General features: G+C 41.7%; 1 protein-coding gene across 2 annotated transcripts in view; it reads right to left on the reverse strand.

Annotated features, from left to right (window-relative positions):
* The window catches only part of ACE (angiotensin I converting enzyme), a 90,286-nt gene that overhangs the window by 11,853 nt on the left and 60,997 nt on the right, over window positions 1-17,436 (reverse strand). For both annotated transcript variants that reach the window (XM_044298165.1, XM_044298164.1), the window contains exons 15-24: window positions 15,678-15,762; window positions 13,352-13,495; window positions 11,797-11,988; window positions 11,429-11,526; window positions 10,676-10,845; window positions 8,899-9,122; window positions 5,806-5,950; window positions 5,525-5,623; window positions 4,404-4,526; window positions 4,081-4,262 (exon numbers count right to left, since the gene is read on the reverse strand). In XM_044298165.1, coding sequence (XP_044154100.1) covers window positions 4,081-4,262; window positions 4,404-4,526; window positions 5,525-5,623; window positions 5,806-5,950; window positions 8,899-9,122; window positions 10,676-10,845; window positions 11,429-11,526; window positions 11,797-11,988; window positions 13,352-13,495; window positions 15,678-15,762 — 1,462 coding nt within the window. The remainder of the gene's footprint in view (window positions 1-4,080; window positions 4,263-4,403; window positions 4,527-5,524; window positions 5,624-5,805; window positions 5,951-8,898; window positions 9,123-10,675; window positions 10,846-11,428; window positions 11,527-11,796; window positions 11,989-13,351; window positions 13,496-15,677; window positions 15,763-17,436) is intronic.

Raw genomic sequence — 17,436 nt, forward strand, 5'->3', positions numbered from 1 at the left:
CGACCTGGCACCTGCTCACAGTGCCAAAACCACTGGTAAATGGTTTACTGACCATGGTATTGCTGTGCTCAATTGGCCTGCCAACTCTCCTGACCTGAACCCAATAGAAAATCTGTGGGATATTGGGAAGAGAAAGTTGAGAGACGCAAGAGGCCGCTATCGAAGCATCCTGGGCCTCCATAACACCTCAGCAGTGCCACAGGCTGATTGCCTCCATGCCACGCCGCATTGAAGCAGTCATTTCTGCAAAAGGATTCCCGACCAAGTATTGAGTGCATAACTGAACATCATTATTTGACGGTTGACTTTTTTTTTGTATTAAAAACACTTTTCTTTTATTGGTCGGATGAAATATGCTAATTTTTTTGAGATGGGAAATTTGGGTTTTCATGAGCTGTTTGCCAAAATCATCAATATTAAAACAATAAAAGGCTTGAACTACTTCAGTTGGCATGTAATGAATCTAAAATATATGAAAGTTTAATGTTTATCAGTACATTACAGAAAATAATGAACTTTATCACAATATGCTAATTTTTATAGAAGGACCTGTAATATATATATATATATATATATATATATATTTTTACGTTTTACTACTTCAAGACCCATAACTTTTTTTATTTTTCTTTATATGGAGTTGTGTGAGGGCTTGATTTTTGGAGGACGGCTTGTATTTTTAATTGGTATCATTTTGGAGTAAATGGCTCTTTTTGATCGCTTGTTATTATGCTATTAAAAATAAATTAGCACATTTTTTTTTTTTTTTATGGTGTTCACCGTAGGGGATCATTTACGTGACATTTTTGTAGTCCGGGTCGTTACAGATGTGGAAATACCAAACATATGGGGAAGATTTTATTTTTTTTTGCTATTTTTTTTCATTGAAAAGTGTATTTCCAATGAAAATAAGTGTAATTTTTTTAATGGGATTTTTTTTATTGAATAAATTAGTTTTTTTTACCACTTAATAGCCCCACAAGGGGACTATAACAGACAGCTTGTTTGATTGCTTTTAAAATGCAATGCACTCTCTCTCTACAGTGCACTGCATTCTAATATCAGTGCTATTCTGACATTGACCGACAGGCTGCGACATAGAGGCGCAGCCTGCTAGAAATTACTGAAGGCTGGTCTGGGGCCTACATCAGACCCCAGGCAACTTTCACACACACATCGGCACCCCACGATCGCATTCGGAGTGCCGATGGGAGACAGAGGGAGTCCGCTCCCTCTGTCAGCACTTTACATGTGGTGGGCACCATTGCACGCGGCATGTAAAGTGTTAAACAGCCCAGATCGCCACTCCTGACGGTCCCAGCTGTTAGAGCAGGGCCGCGGCTCTCATACAAGAGCCGGGTCCCCACTCTCCGCTGCACGGGAGACCGTTGCAGTGCTTACACTGGGCTGCCATAAAAAAGCAGCGGCCTTAGTGACCACTGTAAAAAGGCATATGGGTGGTCACTAAGGGACTGCCTTTTGCTCATTCCATTGAGTTACAGGTATAGGATGGTAACGCTGTAACAAACTCACGTAAGATATGATTAACATTGATGTTATTATTCGGTGTCAACCCCAGATACAAATACTACCCTTTAATGAGTGTAAACCTATATGTATCTTGGGTATCCAAAAAAAGGTAAGAATTTGTGGTGTTTTAGGGATCACAAAATCAAACTCTTCCTTGCCAATACACTCTTCATTAAGACCTTGCTGGAGAAACAAAGTAGTATTTTCATTTCATGCTCTGATGTTCTCCTTTGCCCTGCACTAAATAACGCAGGGAAAAGGCTTTTTTTTTAGATTATTATCAATGTAGGCTTATTGATCACCTAAAATACCGGTGGGCGCCATCCAATTCACAAAAATGGATTCAACATGAAACAGCATTTAGCCAGAGCAACTGGGGCTACTTTCACATCTGCGTTTTCAATTCCACTATTGAGATCTGTCATAGGATCTCAATAGTAGAAGAAAACGCTTCAGTTTTGTCCCCATTCATTGTCAATGGGGACAAAACTGAACGCACCAAAATGCATTCCGTTCAGTTTGGTTGTGTCCCCATCACGGACAGAAAAATGCTGCAAGCAGCGTTTTTCTGTCCGCGTTGTGGTGCGGAGCAAGACATAATAGAAAACGGATCCGTCCTCCATTGACTTTTAATGGTGGTCATGACTGATCCGTCATGGCTATAAAAGACATAATACAACCAGATCCGTTCATGACGGATGCATGCGGTTGTATTATTGTAACGGAAGCGTTTTTGCAGATCCATGACGGATCTGCAAAAAAAACGCTAAAGTGAAAGTAGCCTTACTTAGGGCTTTATTGGTTGCACGTGCCATTAAATGAGCCCATCACTACTATCCAAGTCTACCATGGATAGCTATTCATATATGGATCTCTGTCAAAGTCAAAAAGTCTATTTATCCCCTCAGTCTCTTTCAAACCACTCACACATTCCACATACTAGATTCAAATATTACTAGCTGGACACAGAATGGTATTGACAATGTCGGAAAATTATTTTATACAGGCAACTTGGCCAGTTTTGAACCCCCCTACATCACACATTTCTCATTCCAAATACTGCAATCCATCCATTGCCCCGTATGAGGCAATGCGGTCTATAACCCCATTGCCCCATACTCTTCCCAAACATGCATCTACAGAGAAACTGTTTTGTAGATACACAACTCATACTAGAAACTTTTATTGCATATCTAGCCCCTTTTACTCTTTACAAAGACTAAACCAAATTGTGTGTTAAATTGGAAGGAGGAATTTATGTAAACTTTAAATAATGTTCTAGAAGGAGGCTCTTCAATGGTCAATTACAGGCTCAAACTGTACCAACCATGCACAGCAGAATCACAAGATTCAACCTCAGATGGAATTTGACACCCATGAGGCTAGTTCATATTTTCTGGTTATGAACCATCCTACTGGTGCAACCGTGGGGAGAAGGGAACCATGGCTCACATGTGGTGGTACTAACGTTTTAGTTTTCCTTTGTGGGCATAAGTATTGGTCCTTCTTTCACATGTTTTGTGCACCCAAATCTCCTACTCCTGTTCTAGCTGTGCTATGCATTTGGCCTGGCCTCTCTCGCACTTGAAGTGAGATGGATTAGCCCCAACATCTTTACTGCTGTTCTGCAAAGATATCTCCAGAACTTGGAAACTTTCCCTCACATCCATTGTCTCTGAGGACATTTCTTTGGTAAACCAATACATACAACATAAGCTCATCTATGCTCCTGATCTACGATTCAGAGCTAGGGTCCAAACGCACTGGAAACATTGGTCATATGGACCCCATTCTAGATGCTATCTTAGAAAACCATATGTTGATTAAGCAATATTGTGAGATATGTTTCCATTCTCTTCCTCTACTATGAATACATATTAGAACAGGACAGGATTAGAAGCCATCATTAATAATACCCTGTCCGATGTCTTGATGTTCATCAACCTGGTGTACATCTGATATCACCCACAACTGTCATTGTTTAGGGTCTTTCTCTGCCATGTCAACATGTTCTAGGTGTATTCTATACTAATGTAATGGGAGCCTCAACTCTTTAAAAAGGCATCCATCAGCAGGATCAAACCTATTTAGTGTTGACCCTGCCGATTAAAATTATATCCTTCTTGTGAAAATCAGTTGTGGCATTCATGAGAACAAAGATTTCATTTTTAAGCAAAATGAAGGCTTTAGTATACCAACAGGTAGGGCCAGCACTGAAAAGCTGAGAACCTGAGGCTAGGCCCACCTCGGAGTGTATTGAAACCTTTATTTGCATAACAAGAAAGTATTTTCTCCTCAGGTATGCCATAACAGATTTTCACAAGACAGATATGTTACTCAGCAAGATCAACTCCACCAAGCAGTATGACTGACTTGATCCTGCTCATATGTGCACTTTAAATTGAAAGTGCTTAAAAATGAATAAAAATCTTCGCTTCTGCTTAGAATGCTCTGCAGTTATGTATTTTTTTGAGGTAGTGACTTAATGGCCCAGATTATTTTTCACAGTGAAGATCCCCCAGAACAAGTTGGTCTATTTCTGCATAGTACCTGGACTCCAGTTGTATTCTGGCCAGCCAAGAGTTTCACCGTTGTTCTTGTTTTGCTCTTCCAACCAAGCGGACAGTGGTCTAAAGTATTCCACAAGGGGCTCAGCAGACATACTAGTATTTCCAGTGATTGCCTTCATCACCTCAGGCCAAGGTTTGCTATTGCCCAACTTCATGGCATCTCTACAATAAGGAGACCGTAAATTCAAGTCAAGTATGATCAAGACATTACTAACAAAACAGATGAGAGTAAAACCCAGTTGTATGTATAATCACAGATTTTATATTTAAAAGTATAAGAAGTAAGATGCTGTTAGTTCTCACCCAAGTAATTTTCCAGCCTCCCTTGACTGGTAGATGTCACATTTATGAAGAGGTCCAGTATGACCTGCAGCTGCACATAAAGCCTTATGGAACTGGAACTGAATGACAAAACTGATGAAGTACCTTAAAAAAAGAAATGTAAATATCCCATTAGGAGTGAAGATACAGAAGGTATTGTTGAAAGACGTACAAGAACGTATCTACTGCATTTTGTGGGACTATAAGAGGCATCCCCCCCCCCCTTCCCGACCATGGCAGTGTATCTTAAAGTCCAAATGCTAATGGCTGCTTCCATTATAGAAGCACTCACTAGTATGCAGGAGGCATGAGGAGCAGTGAAGGAAGCACTACGCTGGCAGTACTCGCCCTCCCTGGTCTTCTTCCGGGCTCTGCTCTGCACTGTGTCCAGTGTCAGGATGTAGTGCATGTAGGCAAGCATTATGACCTGATGCTGCGCAACGTCAGGTCACAGTGCAGAGTGTGGCCCAGAAGAAGACCAGAAAGCTGTGAGTCCTGGATCTGCAGAGAGGCAGCGCTGTCCGGAGTAAGCAAGGCAATTTTTTTTTTTTTTTTTTATGTCTGATCTAATTTCTGATGGGGGTCCGATCTGAGGCTGAGGGAGGGGGTCTGATCTGAGGCTGATGGAGGTTGCAGGATCTGATGGAGTTTGTGGATCTGATTATGGGGTCTGATCTAATGTCTGATGAAGAATGAGGGTATGATTCTGGAGCCTGTTAAGGAGTGAGGGGGGTCTGAGAAATTTATTTTCTGATTTTCCTCCTCTAAATCCTACGTGTTTCTTATAGTTCGTAATATATGGTACATGTGCTGGTTTCATGGCTACTATTGGCTTGATTTGCACAAAATCTCAAGACAGTCATAGGAAAAAAGTGCTGCTTCTGATTTCTATGGGGGTTTTTTTGTGCCTATTGTGTCAACTAAAAATAATACATGTCAATGCACCATTAAAATGGCTTTCCACCCTACTGGCTGTTGGTTGCAGTCATGGAACATCATTGTTGGTTTTCCAAATTGAAAAATCAGTCACACGGTGAGCGTTTTGATAGTCTTCAGTGTCAGTACATTGCACAGATAATATTTTACGATTCCAGTCTTGTTACCTGATGTATGGAACATTGGCTGGGATGTGGAACTTGGCTCCAGGATCAAAATCCTCTTCAGATCTGAAAACTGGAGGACACAACCCCTGATATTTCAGCCTGGAGTTGGAGACAATTAGAATTTTAAGCTTATTACATAAATTACAGGTTTACGCATGGAAGCCAGGTCAACCTAAAGGTTACATATTAATAAATAAACATACAATTACATATAAATTGTTTGTAAGAAATTAAAATCTATTTCTAAATGAATTATACACTTCAATTGGAAAGGAACTGACCTGAGGTTCCACCACTGTTGGTTATACTCTGATTCTGGGGTTCTTCCATCAAACACCTTCCAACGCCACTGATCCATCAGGTATCCAAAGGGCAGAAAGGCTATTTTATCTAGAGCAATGCTCATAAGGTAGTTGATGTCACTTTCTATGAAGAAACAAAAAACGTCAATTAGGAACTGTGCTTATTACACTATTTGGGAAGTTTACAATAAAAAAATAAATACTGTAAATAAAAAATTACGCATGCAGATAGAAATGGTGGATTGCTGCATAAATTGGCAAGCAGTTATGTCTCAGGCAGATATGTAACAGATTACAGGTGTGCTTTCCACCGCTCTATAAAAAGGTTCTTGGAGTCTATCTTTGGTTAGTGTACCTCTTGGTGAGAGATCGTTGACTGCTAGAAGATGACTCTATAACGCACTCAAAGACATTTTGCCCAGTTCACAGATTTTGAGAGGGGGACACATCATTGGACTAAGAGAAGCAAATTTTCTGCCATTTAGGCTGTTCTGACCTAGCTGTTAGGAGGTGGTGGGAGCAGTGGTTATGTGAGCTACAAATTCTAAACTTTCCCTTTAAGTGCAAGGATACAGTGTGTTTACAACAATTTACTACCACTAATGTCCTTTAGGACTACTTAACACCTATTAATCCTGCACCTACCAAGATCCTAAGACTTAACTTTTATTAGTTATTCTTACTAAAATTTATATAAGTGACAAATAGTGATTTCAAATTCCCAGTATCACTGGCCTTTATATATCACTTAGGGCATATTGTCAGTATGGTCATCTGACTGAATATGCCTACTAATAGATTCGATCACTACTACTGCCGTATCAGGCTGCGCGCTTGCCTGTATTGTATCGGCACTGTGTCTTTCATCATTCCTATATCAATAGGCCACAGTGATTAACTGTTTAAAATCAGAGCTTACACACTGCCCCCCCAGTACAATACAGGCAAGCGCGCAGCCTGATACGGCAGTAGTGTATACTGACAATATGCCCTAAGTGCCCTAAGTGATATATAAAGGCCAGTGATACTGGGAATTTTAAATCACTATTTGTCACTTATATAAATTTTAGTAACAATAACTAATAAAAGTTAAGTCTTAGGATCTTGGTAGGTGCAGGATTAATAGGTGTTAAGTAGTCCTAAAGGACATTAGTGGTAGTAAATTGTGGTTATGTGAGGGCACGCACACATGACGAACAGGCTCTGGATGGCCCATGCAGACCAATAAAGAGGATAGTTTGCTTGCTGATAAGCATGAGCAGCTCCCACAGTTTTGTTGCCCAAAATCCAGACACAGGTGGCACCTTCATAACGCACTCCTGTCTCTGCCCAGACCATTTCCAGGCACTTAGCAGAAGGACCCTTGGTGTCACAGGGCCACAACCAGCCACAGCCTTCATTTGCAGTGTTGTTGTGAACAAAAAACCTGGACGGCTGTGGACTGGAACCCAGGGGCATAGCTACAGTGGAAGAGGCTGCTATGGGACCTAAACTCAGAAGGGGCTCAGCCAGGAGAAGGACTAAAAGATTTTATTGTCAGGGCCCCTCAACAGTATTATACATTATGACATACAGTATGTAGGTGTAGGAAACGGACGAAGTGGCTGTCTGGACTGGTCTGAGAGAGCGATCTTGAATAGCCACAGGAGTGGGGGATGTACAGGGTTTCAAAGAACAGTATAGTCTTTAGCAATTAATCAAGGTTCTGTTTGGGATCCCACATTGGTCAGGTTTCAGTATAAAGGCCTGGTGTTGACCGCCTCAATCCTGCCTTTGCTATGGAGTCACACACTGCCCCAATTGTGGGTATGATGATGTGGGAAGCCATTGTATACGTCTGTCACCCCTAGTAGTGATACGAGGGACACTAATAGCCCAGAGATGTGTAGGACATCCTGTGGCCACATGGGTTTCCTCATATGGCATGGCTTCCAACTGGAATTTTTCTGCTTACACAAAGCAAGGGTTAACCAGGAATGTTTCCTAAAGATTCCAATACTTCCTTTGCCTGCCCGGTTGCCAATTAAAGCCTTTATGGAACTGGCTGGGACACCAGCTTCAGCAACCCATTAGTGGGCAGGTTCTACAGTCCTAACTGCAACATCTGTGGCCAAATGTACTGCAGGATACCATACTGAACATGTATGCCTCCATGCCCAACTGTATCTCATCTTGTATCCAGGCTTGAGGTGGCCAAACAGGGTCCTAGAGCCACCTTTCAACTGCACAGTTTTCCCCAATAAACATCCTTTCGATCCAAGGCTAGGGCTACACAGTGACATGTATCGCGCTACTTGTCGCAGAAAAGTCGCATGACATCTTTTGTAATGACAGTCAATGATGCCCACAAAAGTTGGATTTTTTGTGACCGTTCCAGTATGTCACAGTGCGACACCATTGACAATGATTACAAAAAATGTCAGTATGTAGCTTTAGCATTTATGTTAGGTGACACGTCACTGTGTAATCATGGCCCAATATTGTAATCAATTACTTGTATCTTCATTACATTCACAGATTTCAAAAATTTCATTCAATTCCAACTCCTTCTTGGTGCACTATTTTCCTTGTCAATGAGTGTAGTTTAGAGAATTCTGACTTAATAGAGGGGAGTCTTCTTTTCTGGATTCTCATCTCTTGGTCATAATATGGAGAGCAGTAACAAGAAGCATCACTCTCCCTAGAGAACCTGTCCTGTATTGCACAGAAAATCCATTGATATCAGTGGGTACCTCTTAATGGTTAATTTCCCTTACTTACTAGGTATTCCTATAGATTATAGGATCACTAGGAGTCCCAATCAGTTAAGTTATCGTGAACAGATTTTCTAAACATGTAGAGGTTAGCAAAAGGAGATGACTCCTTTAATATAGAACAGGGTTTCCCAAACCAGTCCTTAAGGAACCTATTTAGAATAATAAGTAAGCCAGAACAGTCAGTCAGACATTATGCCAATAGACCTGGGCTTCCCTGTACTATTCTCTAGGCCACAGTCCTCCAAGCCTAATAAGAGTATAAGACCATAGCTATATAGCCTCAGCATTATGCAGACACCTGTGCTTGTTTTTATACCTGTATTTTCTTCAAGTGTTTTTAAAAGGCCAATAGAGTGGAGATGTTTTGGTGTGGAAACAGACAGAGCCAACACGTCTCCGATAGCTTCATGGAACCCGGGATTAGCTCCTTCCCTGAATGTCACTGGTTGGTCCTTGTACTGTAGGAAATACTGAACATGTCCCATCTCGTGATGTACTGTGATGAGGTCATCCATGTTGACTACTGTACATTGCTTAATTCTAAAAGAAAGACAAAAACTTACACTGTGTTGTACTCAAATTTTACGTTAAAAGGCTATCTGGTTTCTGTACAGATTTATGGGGGCATCCATGTTGCCTGAACAGTATTGAGAGATATGGTTTACAGCAGCTACATGGACCGTAGGAACCTATAGTGTAGATGAATCATTGACTTCATCTACACTATTCTGAGCATACTCTACAGATGGAGCCAGAGGCACAAGGTTCCTTCCACTGTGTAGTGTCTGTGCTGATGCACTGCAGCTCCTCCGCAGGAGGATGGGAACTGACCTACAGTATGCAGACACTGGAAACACAGTGGACAGGACCTTCCGTCCACTGTATAGTTTCCGGCTGTGGCGGCTATTCAAGACAGCTCATTGGTTGGGGATGTGAGGCACTGGATCCCTACTGATCTGATATTAATGATCTATTTTGAGAAAATATGAAATTGGTTAAGACCTCAAAAGGTATTGATCAACTATGTGAAATTTTTTTTTTTTTTGCTCCAATGCATCTACATTATATAGAAAAACTATTTTCTAGATAATCCAAAGTTTTCTACAGTTTAGTGCATGCAGTGCTTATAGAGATGTATGCTTCTCCATGGTCAAGGACTATGGACAAATTAAGTGTAGTGTGATCCTGCAGTCATATTCCCTCCCATCTGTTCTCTTTTTCCTGGTAACATTCATAGGACAGCTTTGAAGATGTAAGGGAGAGATTGCAGAGAGTATGACTGCAGGATCAGACCACACAGGTTTGGTTGTAGTCTGTAACCATGGAAACACATCATTGTGCATATACTATCTATGAAAAATTGTAGGCGAATTGCTTTTCATTAAGACCATTTACTACATTCTTGTTGTAGAACTGGTTCAATAAAAAAAAAAAAAAATCATATAGTTGCAATGGTGGACACACTCTTTAAAGGGGTTGGCCCATCTCATACATTGTGGGCGTATTGCTAGGAGGTGGGACCCACACCTATCGCCAAAACAGAGCCCGCAGTGTGAGAGAGGGCAGACCGTGCATGAGCAGCCACCCTCCATTCATTTGTATGTGACTGCCAAAAATAATGGAGTGGCTCGCTCGTCTATTTTTGGAAGTCTCATTGAAATTAATATGAAGCGCACTGCGCAAGTGCAGCCACCACTCCATTCACTTCTCTAAGGCTAGGCTATTTTTAGTAGTCCCATGGAAATGAATAAAGGATGGCTGCACGTGCGCGTTCCACTCCTTCACTTTGCAGTCTCACTTCACTTTTTTAGATACAGGTGTGTACCTATCGGAAATTGGGGGCATATCCTAGTGTTAGGCCGCCAATGTGTCAGATGGGCCAACCTTTTTAAACTCATTTATGGCATATTTATGAAAATGTCTAAAAGAAAAATTGTCTTTGCTGTCCATAGCAACCAAAATAGAGCTTTAATTTTTCAAATATGAAATGAAAGCTCCACGGTAAATGGTTGCTAGACAATTCTTCTTGTTGTAGATCGCTTCACAAATCTATCCCAACAGGTCCAGTGGGTTATTTACTGGCAGGCCTGTACCTAAAGTCTTTCCTGTTATAGAAGTCCCAGGCAGATGCATGACAAACCACATCTCTGTCAGAAGGCTTCTCAATCATGGATTTTTCCCAGAATTCCGGTGGCATGGGGAGAAGGCCTAGAGATATAAAGAAATTGTCCGATTGTTCAAACATCTTCTTAGCGGTCCACTTCTACAGAAGAGAAAAAAAAATAAAAAATCAACTCATTCATCATATAATGATACATAATAAGATTGCAGAGCACACTTTGGTTGCTGTCAACGTGTAGGATCCTTTATTGGTTACTTCCCGAGGATGATCTCCTGGCGAGAGGTCATTACAGGGGACAACTCTGATAAAGAGCCCTGTGGTCACCACATGAGCAGGAGAGATGCTCCCCTTTGTATGTAAACAGTGAAGAATCCCATTCAAAGACAGTCAATTTTCAAACCATGAGGAATTGATAGATTAGAAAACTAGAAAATCCGATTTTTTTTATTGTATGCATTTATAGAAAAAAATTGATGTCAGACATAAAAAAAACTACCACATTTCCATCCAAAATAGGTCCCACAGAAACATATGGCTCTTTATAGATACCAGTTTCCCTCTGTAGCAAGTTGGATGAAAGTGGACAGTAAGAAAATGATACTTGATATGAATTCCAAGATCATATGGTCTTTTAGATACTTGGCTCCAGCTTGTGACCAATCATCGACTTTACTAAAGATTTTATTGTTATTCTTTTCTGGCTGAATAATCTCCAACCACTTACCTGAGCAATCATTTCAGGGGTAGCATCAACTTGTGCCGCATTGGGGAAGGGGACAACAAGATCATATATGTTCGACCAAGACTGTGCCCACATGTTCCCTATAAAATAATTAGTATGAATACATTTAGGAAATAATATTTTAAGCCTCACCATCCCATTGTGTGCAAGTAGCTGAAAAAAAAGCCAGTCATGAAGTGGAGTTCTTAACTGGACTTTTTGTTAACCCGCAGATACTGGGGCGCACCATACAATAGATACCTCCTACAGATCAATACTATCAAAGCTGTGGATAAAATCATCCTTAAAGATGGCAAAATTTTTAATTGTCCACTGCAAAATTAAAGTTGTAAACCTAAGCATCATCTTACCAAGCAGGTGGGCAGGAATCGGCCCCTTCAGATTAATTTTCTTGTCCCCATACTTCTTGTAGAGAGCCCGGCGCACATAGGCATGGAGGTTGCTGTACAGAGGCTGCAACTCATTATAAAGCCTTTCAACATCACTCTCCAAAGTTGGAGTCTCATACCAGGATCTCCAATAGGCTCCATTGTCTGCATGACCTAGAACAGAAAATGATTTGGTAGTTAAAGGGTTATTCCGGTAGGTAAAAGTTATCTCCGGAACTCCAATAGGAATGAATGGAGTGGCTGCACACATGTGCGACCGGCCGCTTCAGTCATTTTAGGGGAGCGGCAGAGGGTACGGGCCCCTGTTCTCGTGATCGGTGGAGGTGACTCCCAGCGGTAGGACCCCACACTCTCGTTTGGTGCGGATCTGTCATGGATCTGCACAGACGGATCCGCACTGAAAATACAACTGCATGCATCCGTTCAGAACTGATCCGTTTGTATTATCTTTAACATAGTGAAGACTGATATGTCTTGAACACCATTGAAAGTCAAGGGGGGGGGCGAATCAGTTTTCTATTGTGTCAGTGAAAACGGATCCATCCCCATTGACTTACATTGTGTGTCAGGACGGATCCGTCTGCCTTCGCATCGCCAGGTGGACACTAAAACGCTGCAAGCAGTGTTTTGGTGTCGGCCTCCAGAGCGGAATGGGGACGGAATGGAGGCAAACCGATGCATTCTGAGCGGATCCTTTTCCATTCAGAATGCATTAGGGCAAAACTGATCCATATTGGACCACTTGTGAGAGCCCTGAACGGATCTCAGAAACAGAAAGCAAAACACCAGTGTGAAAGTAGCCCTAGTATCCCCTATCCTCCCCTTTAGGCCTCTTGCACACGGTCGTTGTACTCCCGTGACTGTACTGCGGGCCGCATACGATGGTTCCGCAATACACGGGGCACCGGCCTTCTGCATTCCGTATCATGGATGTGGACCCATTCACTTGAATGGGTCCACACATCCGTAGATGTGGTGCAGAATGGAAGCACTATGGAGTGCCTCTGTGGGATTCTGATCCGTGCTTCCGTTCCACAAATAAATAAAATTATATATATATATATATATATATATATATATATATATATATATATATATATAATGTATTTGTTCTATTTGTGTAACGAACGGATCACGTACCCATTCAAGTTGGGGTCCTCAATGCACAGAACGGAACCACAAGGGCCGTGTGTAAGAGGCTTTAAGGAGGAAACTGCTCAACCATTTTTTGTTAAAAGACGATGAACAGCATTTCCTTCATTTTATGAACCAAAATCTACGCTATTCATTATAAGAATGAATACCCAGAATTTAGATGCCATGAATAACGTCGAATTTTAAAAGACAGATTTATACAATTCCTATTAAACTCTATTGCTATGTGAAAGGGGGGGGGGCTAGGGATTTGGAGCGCTAGATCAAAAACTGATTACAACAAAGGTGTATTATGAAATTAATCAGCAGTAAAAGTAACACCTTAAAAGCAAATTGTGTTAAAAGGTTTACATTCACTTACCATTCAGTACTGCTGCTTTGTTCCCAAGCCTCACATATTCCGTGTATTTGCTGCGCATCTGTTTGCCAGATGCATCTCTCCAGCCTTTCCAGGCAAACAACAGTTCATCGTAGTCTCTGGATTTGGCCATTAGTTCCGTTAGATCTTAAAACACACAAAAGAATGATTGGGAAGTTTATGGGCATCTACACATTGTGCATCGTCTTATTAGAGGAACTAGGTGACAGTTTTTCATGGCCATTTTGCATCCATTTCCGGGCCGTTTATCCTTTTTTTACCGTCTATTTGTCATTCACTCTGCACCCGTTTTTAACAGCCATTAAATATTATTATTTTTTACCCCCAACTCCAGCAATGCCATCACTATATATATATTTAATGCCCCTCTGTAGTGCCCCTAGGACATATAATGCTCCCAGTATCTATAAACAGCTCCCATAGTGCTCAAGTATATAAAGGGCCCCTACAGTATAGTAATATAGTATAGTATATAGTACAGTATCATATTTAATGCCACTACAGTGCCCCCTGTATAGTAAATGCCACAGTTGTGACCTCAGTATTACAAATGGCCCCTATATCTATGATGCCCCTTCACCCATGACCGTGCCAACAAATTGAGAAAAAAAATGCTCACCTCACCACAGGCATTCATTTGTGGGAACACTTGCTTTGCACTGAAGACAGAGGACCTGACAAGCAATCATGTGAAGTCATGACACTGGGAACGTTAAGCCCTGCTGCCTCCAGTGCAGAGCAAGTGTTCCTGTGCATGCCTGTGGTGCGTATTTTTTCCATACTGTACCTAATTTTTTTTACGGCCGTTAGACAGGTATTTAAACCTTTTTTAATTTAAAAAAGTTACCACTGTCACATGAATGAGGCCTTAGAGAATAGCAAGTGATGGTATAAATTAGAAACCGCTACAGCTGTAACACCTATACTGTATTACCTAAAGAGTAATGCACAGTATGCAGTTACATGGAATCTACTGTACTGGAGAGAACAACATCTTTTGTTACTTTAACACCATCCATGCCTTCTACCCATATTATGTTAATTTTATTATTATTCTTTGTTGGCCCTTTTACTGTTCTAGCTATTTTTTATTCCTAAAACCTTCCCTGGGGGCAGCCATATTGGAGATACACCTTCCCCTCCTGTATTGCCAGTACAGCAGGATGTATGCACTTTATGACAGCTGAAATTATGGGAGTTTACAGTCTCTATGGAGTGTAACTAAAAGTCCCTTTACACGGGATGATAGAGCAGAAGATTGTCAGGAAGGAAGCGTTCCATCCCGGCAATTGCCTGCTCCTCAGCAGAGTTACATGCAGCAATCTCCTCCACAGTGTGAGGAGGGGTGATCGCTAATACCATCGCTCGTCCCCACACTAAATCACCATTTGCTGGCAGCAGATACTGTTTTACACAGCACAATCTGCTGCCAGTCAATGATAATTTGTGTGTGCGCACAAACTGTCGAATTACCTGAAGAAAAAACAAGCGTTTCACTTGTTCATCTGGTAATCAGCGATGGATTTACACCACCAAATAATTGCAAAGAGCGTTGCTGTGAACGCTCGTTGGCTATTATCTTTGGGATTCTCGGCCTGTGTAAAGGGCCCCTCAAGATAGGTTATGTGCAGTTCAAGACCCGTGGGAAGGAAAGGAGAATATACTTCATTCCTGTTCGGGCCAACCATCATGAGCGCTAGGTTCAGTCTCCACAATCAGCTGCTGATGCTACAGCTATGCTCCCCACCACCATCATCATGTAGGACTCGAGCATCATTTATCAATAATTACATTCTATGGTGGGTTTCCTGCAGTGACCATAGGACAATGGCCATTTTAATTTACAACAGTGATTAACCCCTGGACAAAACAAGCATCTGACAATACATAATACTTGTCAGCATCTGATGCTTGTTTTTTAGGAAATGGGAAAATGCAGCACCAACAGTTTTTCAGGCATTGGCAAGGCCCTTTTTCCATGCCAAACCCTCAGATTCCATAACTCTTGCCCCTTTTGTACAGCACCTCAAACCCTTATTGCACTTTAAGTGCACCAGTGCTGGGGTCAAAGATACAGAATCCCAGTACCACATACAGTTTAAGTGCGTGGAATGATGATTTCATGGAGAAGGCAGTCCTCTATGCTGTGCCTGGGAGATCTGCCAACTTTTCCAGGAGCTCAGAGTATGTGATACATTCTTTTAAATACAAAATGGTACAAAAGTACCATCCCTTAAAGCCTCAATACCCATGGCGTATATACTAAAACATACATAAAAGTACTAAAAGTCCTAACAAAAGATCTCACCTGGGTCAAGAGGCATACAGTTGTCGTTCTTGCATACTTTAGCCTTGCTATAGATGGTTTCCATATCAGAGACTATTTCATTATACTAAAATAAAAAAAAGAAGGTTTGTAAATCCAGTTTATCTTACTACCAGTAAAGAGGGAAATTCTTTTTTAAACCTTTCCCGCCTTGCTGGACGGCCCCATATTGCCTTGAACGCAGGGGTCGGATTCAGATTTTTAACAGGTTCCCTACTCAACGGTGGACATGCAGTGTCACAACACACTTACATATACATACATCATATATATGCAGACCATATACATGGTACACCAGGGGCATTGCTAGGTTAATGTTTTGTTTTGTCCCAGGCCCCGAATGTCCTGCCTGCCACCTAGATACAACTGTATTGCCGTCCTCGGGACGGCAATATAATTGAATCTGATGCACTGGAAGAGCTGAAGGACCTGGGATGACATCACAGTTCATGTGACCAGTAAAACAGGCAGTGGTTGAGAAGGACCTGCAATGATGTCACCATCATATGACCAGTGCAGGAGAGGACAGCAGTGAAGAGGAGAAGTCCTGGGGGAAGAAGCTGTGATGATGTCTGCTACATGAGGAGAGGTAAGTGAAGGGAGAAGCAGAGCAATTCTGGGAGTTGTGGTTATTTACATGGAACTGTGTGTTGAAGGGGGTCATGTTATTTACAAGGGACTGAATGTTGATGGGGCTGTGGGAGGGAGTGATGCAATTTACATGGGACTGCATTTTGGAGGGGGCTGGGGCAGGGTGATGTTATTTACATGGGACTGAATGTTGATGGGGCTGTGGGAGGAGGTGATGTTATATAGATGGGACTGTATTTTGGAGGGGGCTGGGGCAGGGTGATGTTATTTACATGGGACTATATATTGGAGGGGCTGAAGAGAGGGGAGTGATGTTATTTATATGGGACTTTATGTTGGAGGGGCTAAAGGGAGGGGAGTGATGTTATTTGCATAGGACTGTATTTTGGAGGAGGCAGGAGAGATGGTGTGATGTTATTTATATGGGACTGTATGGTGGAGGGAGGAATATAACTTACAGAGGGCATTTCAGGGTGAGCATTATAACAGTAGGGCATATACAATATAAGAAAAAGAACTGGATCGCACATCCTCAATACTATGCTCAATACTTAACTGCTTCTCAGCATAATTAACATTGCTTCTCAGCGTAATTTATCATATACCTACACCTATGCTGCATGCTATACATGAGGCATTAGTATACAATTTGATCAAAAAGCATAGGCTCACTCACCGCGAGGTAGGAATATATAGCCTTATACAGTTAGATAAAAGCATAGTATTGAGGATATGCGATCCAGTTCTTTTTCTTATATTGTATATGTATTGTACAATCTATGCTCTTTCCCCTCCTGGTATCAGCACTCCTCCCCATTCGGCCCAGGTGCTTTTAATTAGCAGGCTTCTGTATAAGGCTGGTTTCACACGGTCGTTGCGGATTAGGTCCGGATGCGTTCAGTGAAACTCGCACTATTTTGCAAGCAAGTTCAGTCAGTTTTGTCTGTGATTGCGTTCAGTTGTTCAGTTTTTTCTGCGCGGGTGCAATGCGTTTTGATGCGTTCTTCACGCGCGTGATAAAAAACTGAAGGTTTACAAACAACGTCTCCTAGCAACCATCAGTGAAAAACGCATTGCACCCGCACTTGCTTGCGGATGCAATGCGTTTTTCACGCAGCCCCATTCACTTCTATGGGGCCAGGGCTGCATG

Source organism: Bufo gargarizans, chromosome 6, assembly GCF_014858855.1.
Source record: "Bufo gargarizans isolate SCDJY-AF-19 chromosome 6, ASM1485885v1, whole genome shotgun sequence".
In the NCBI taxonomy this organism is placed as follows: domain Eukaryota; kingdom Metazoa; phylum Chordata; class Amphibia; order Anura; family Bufonidae; genus Bufo; species Bufo gargarizans.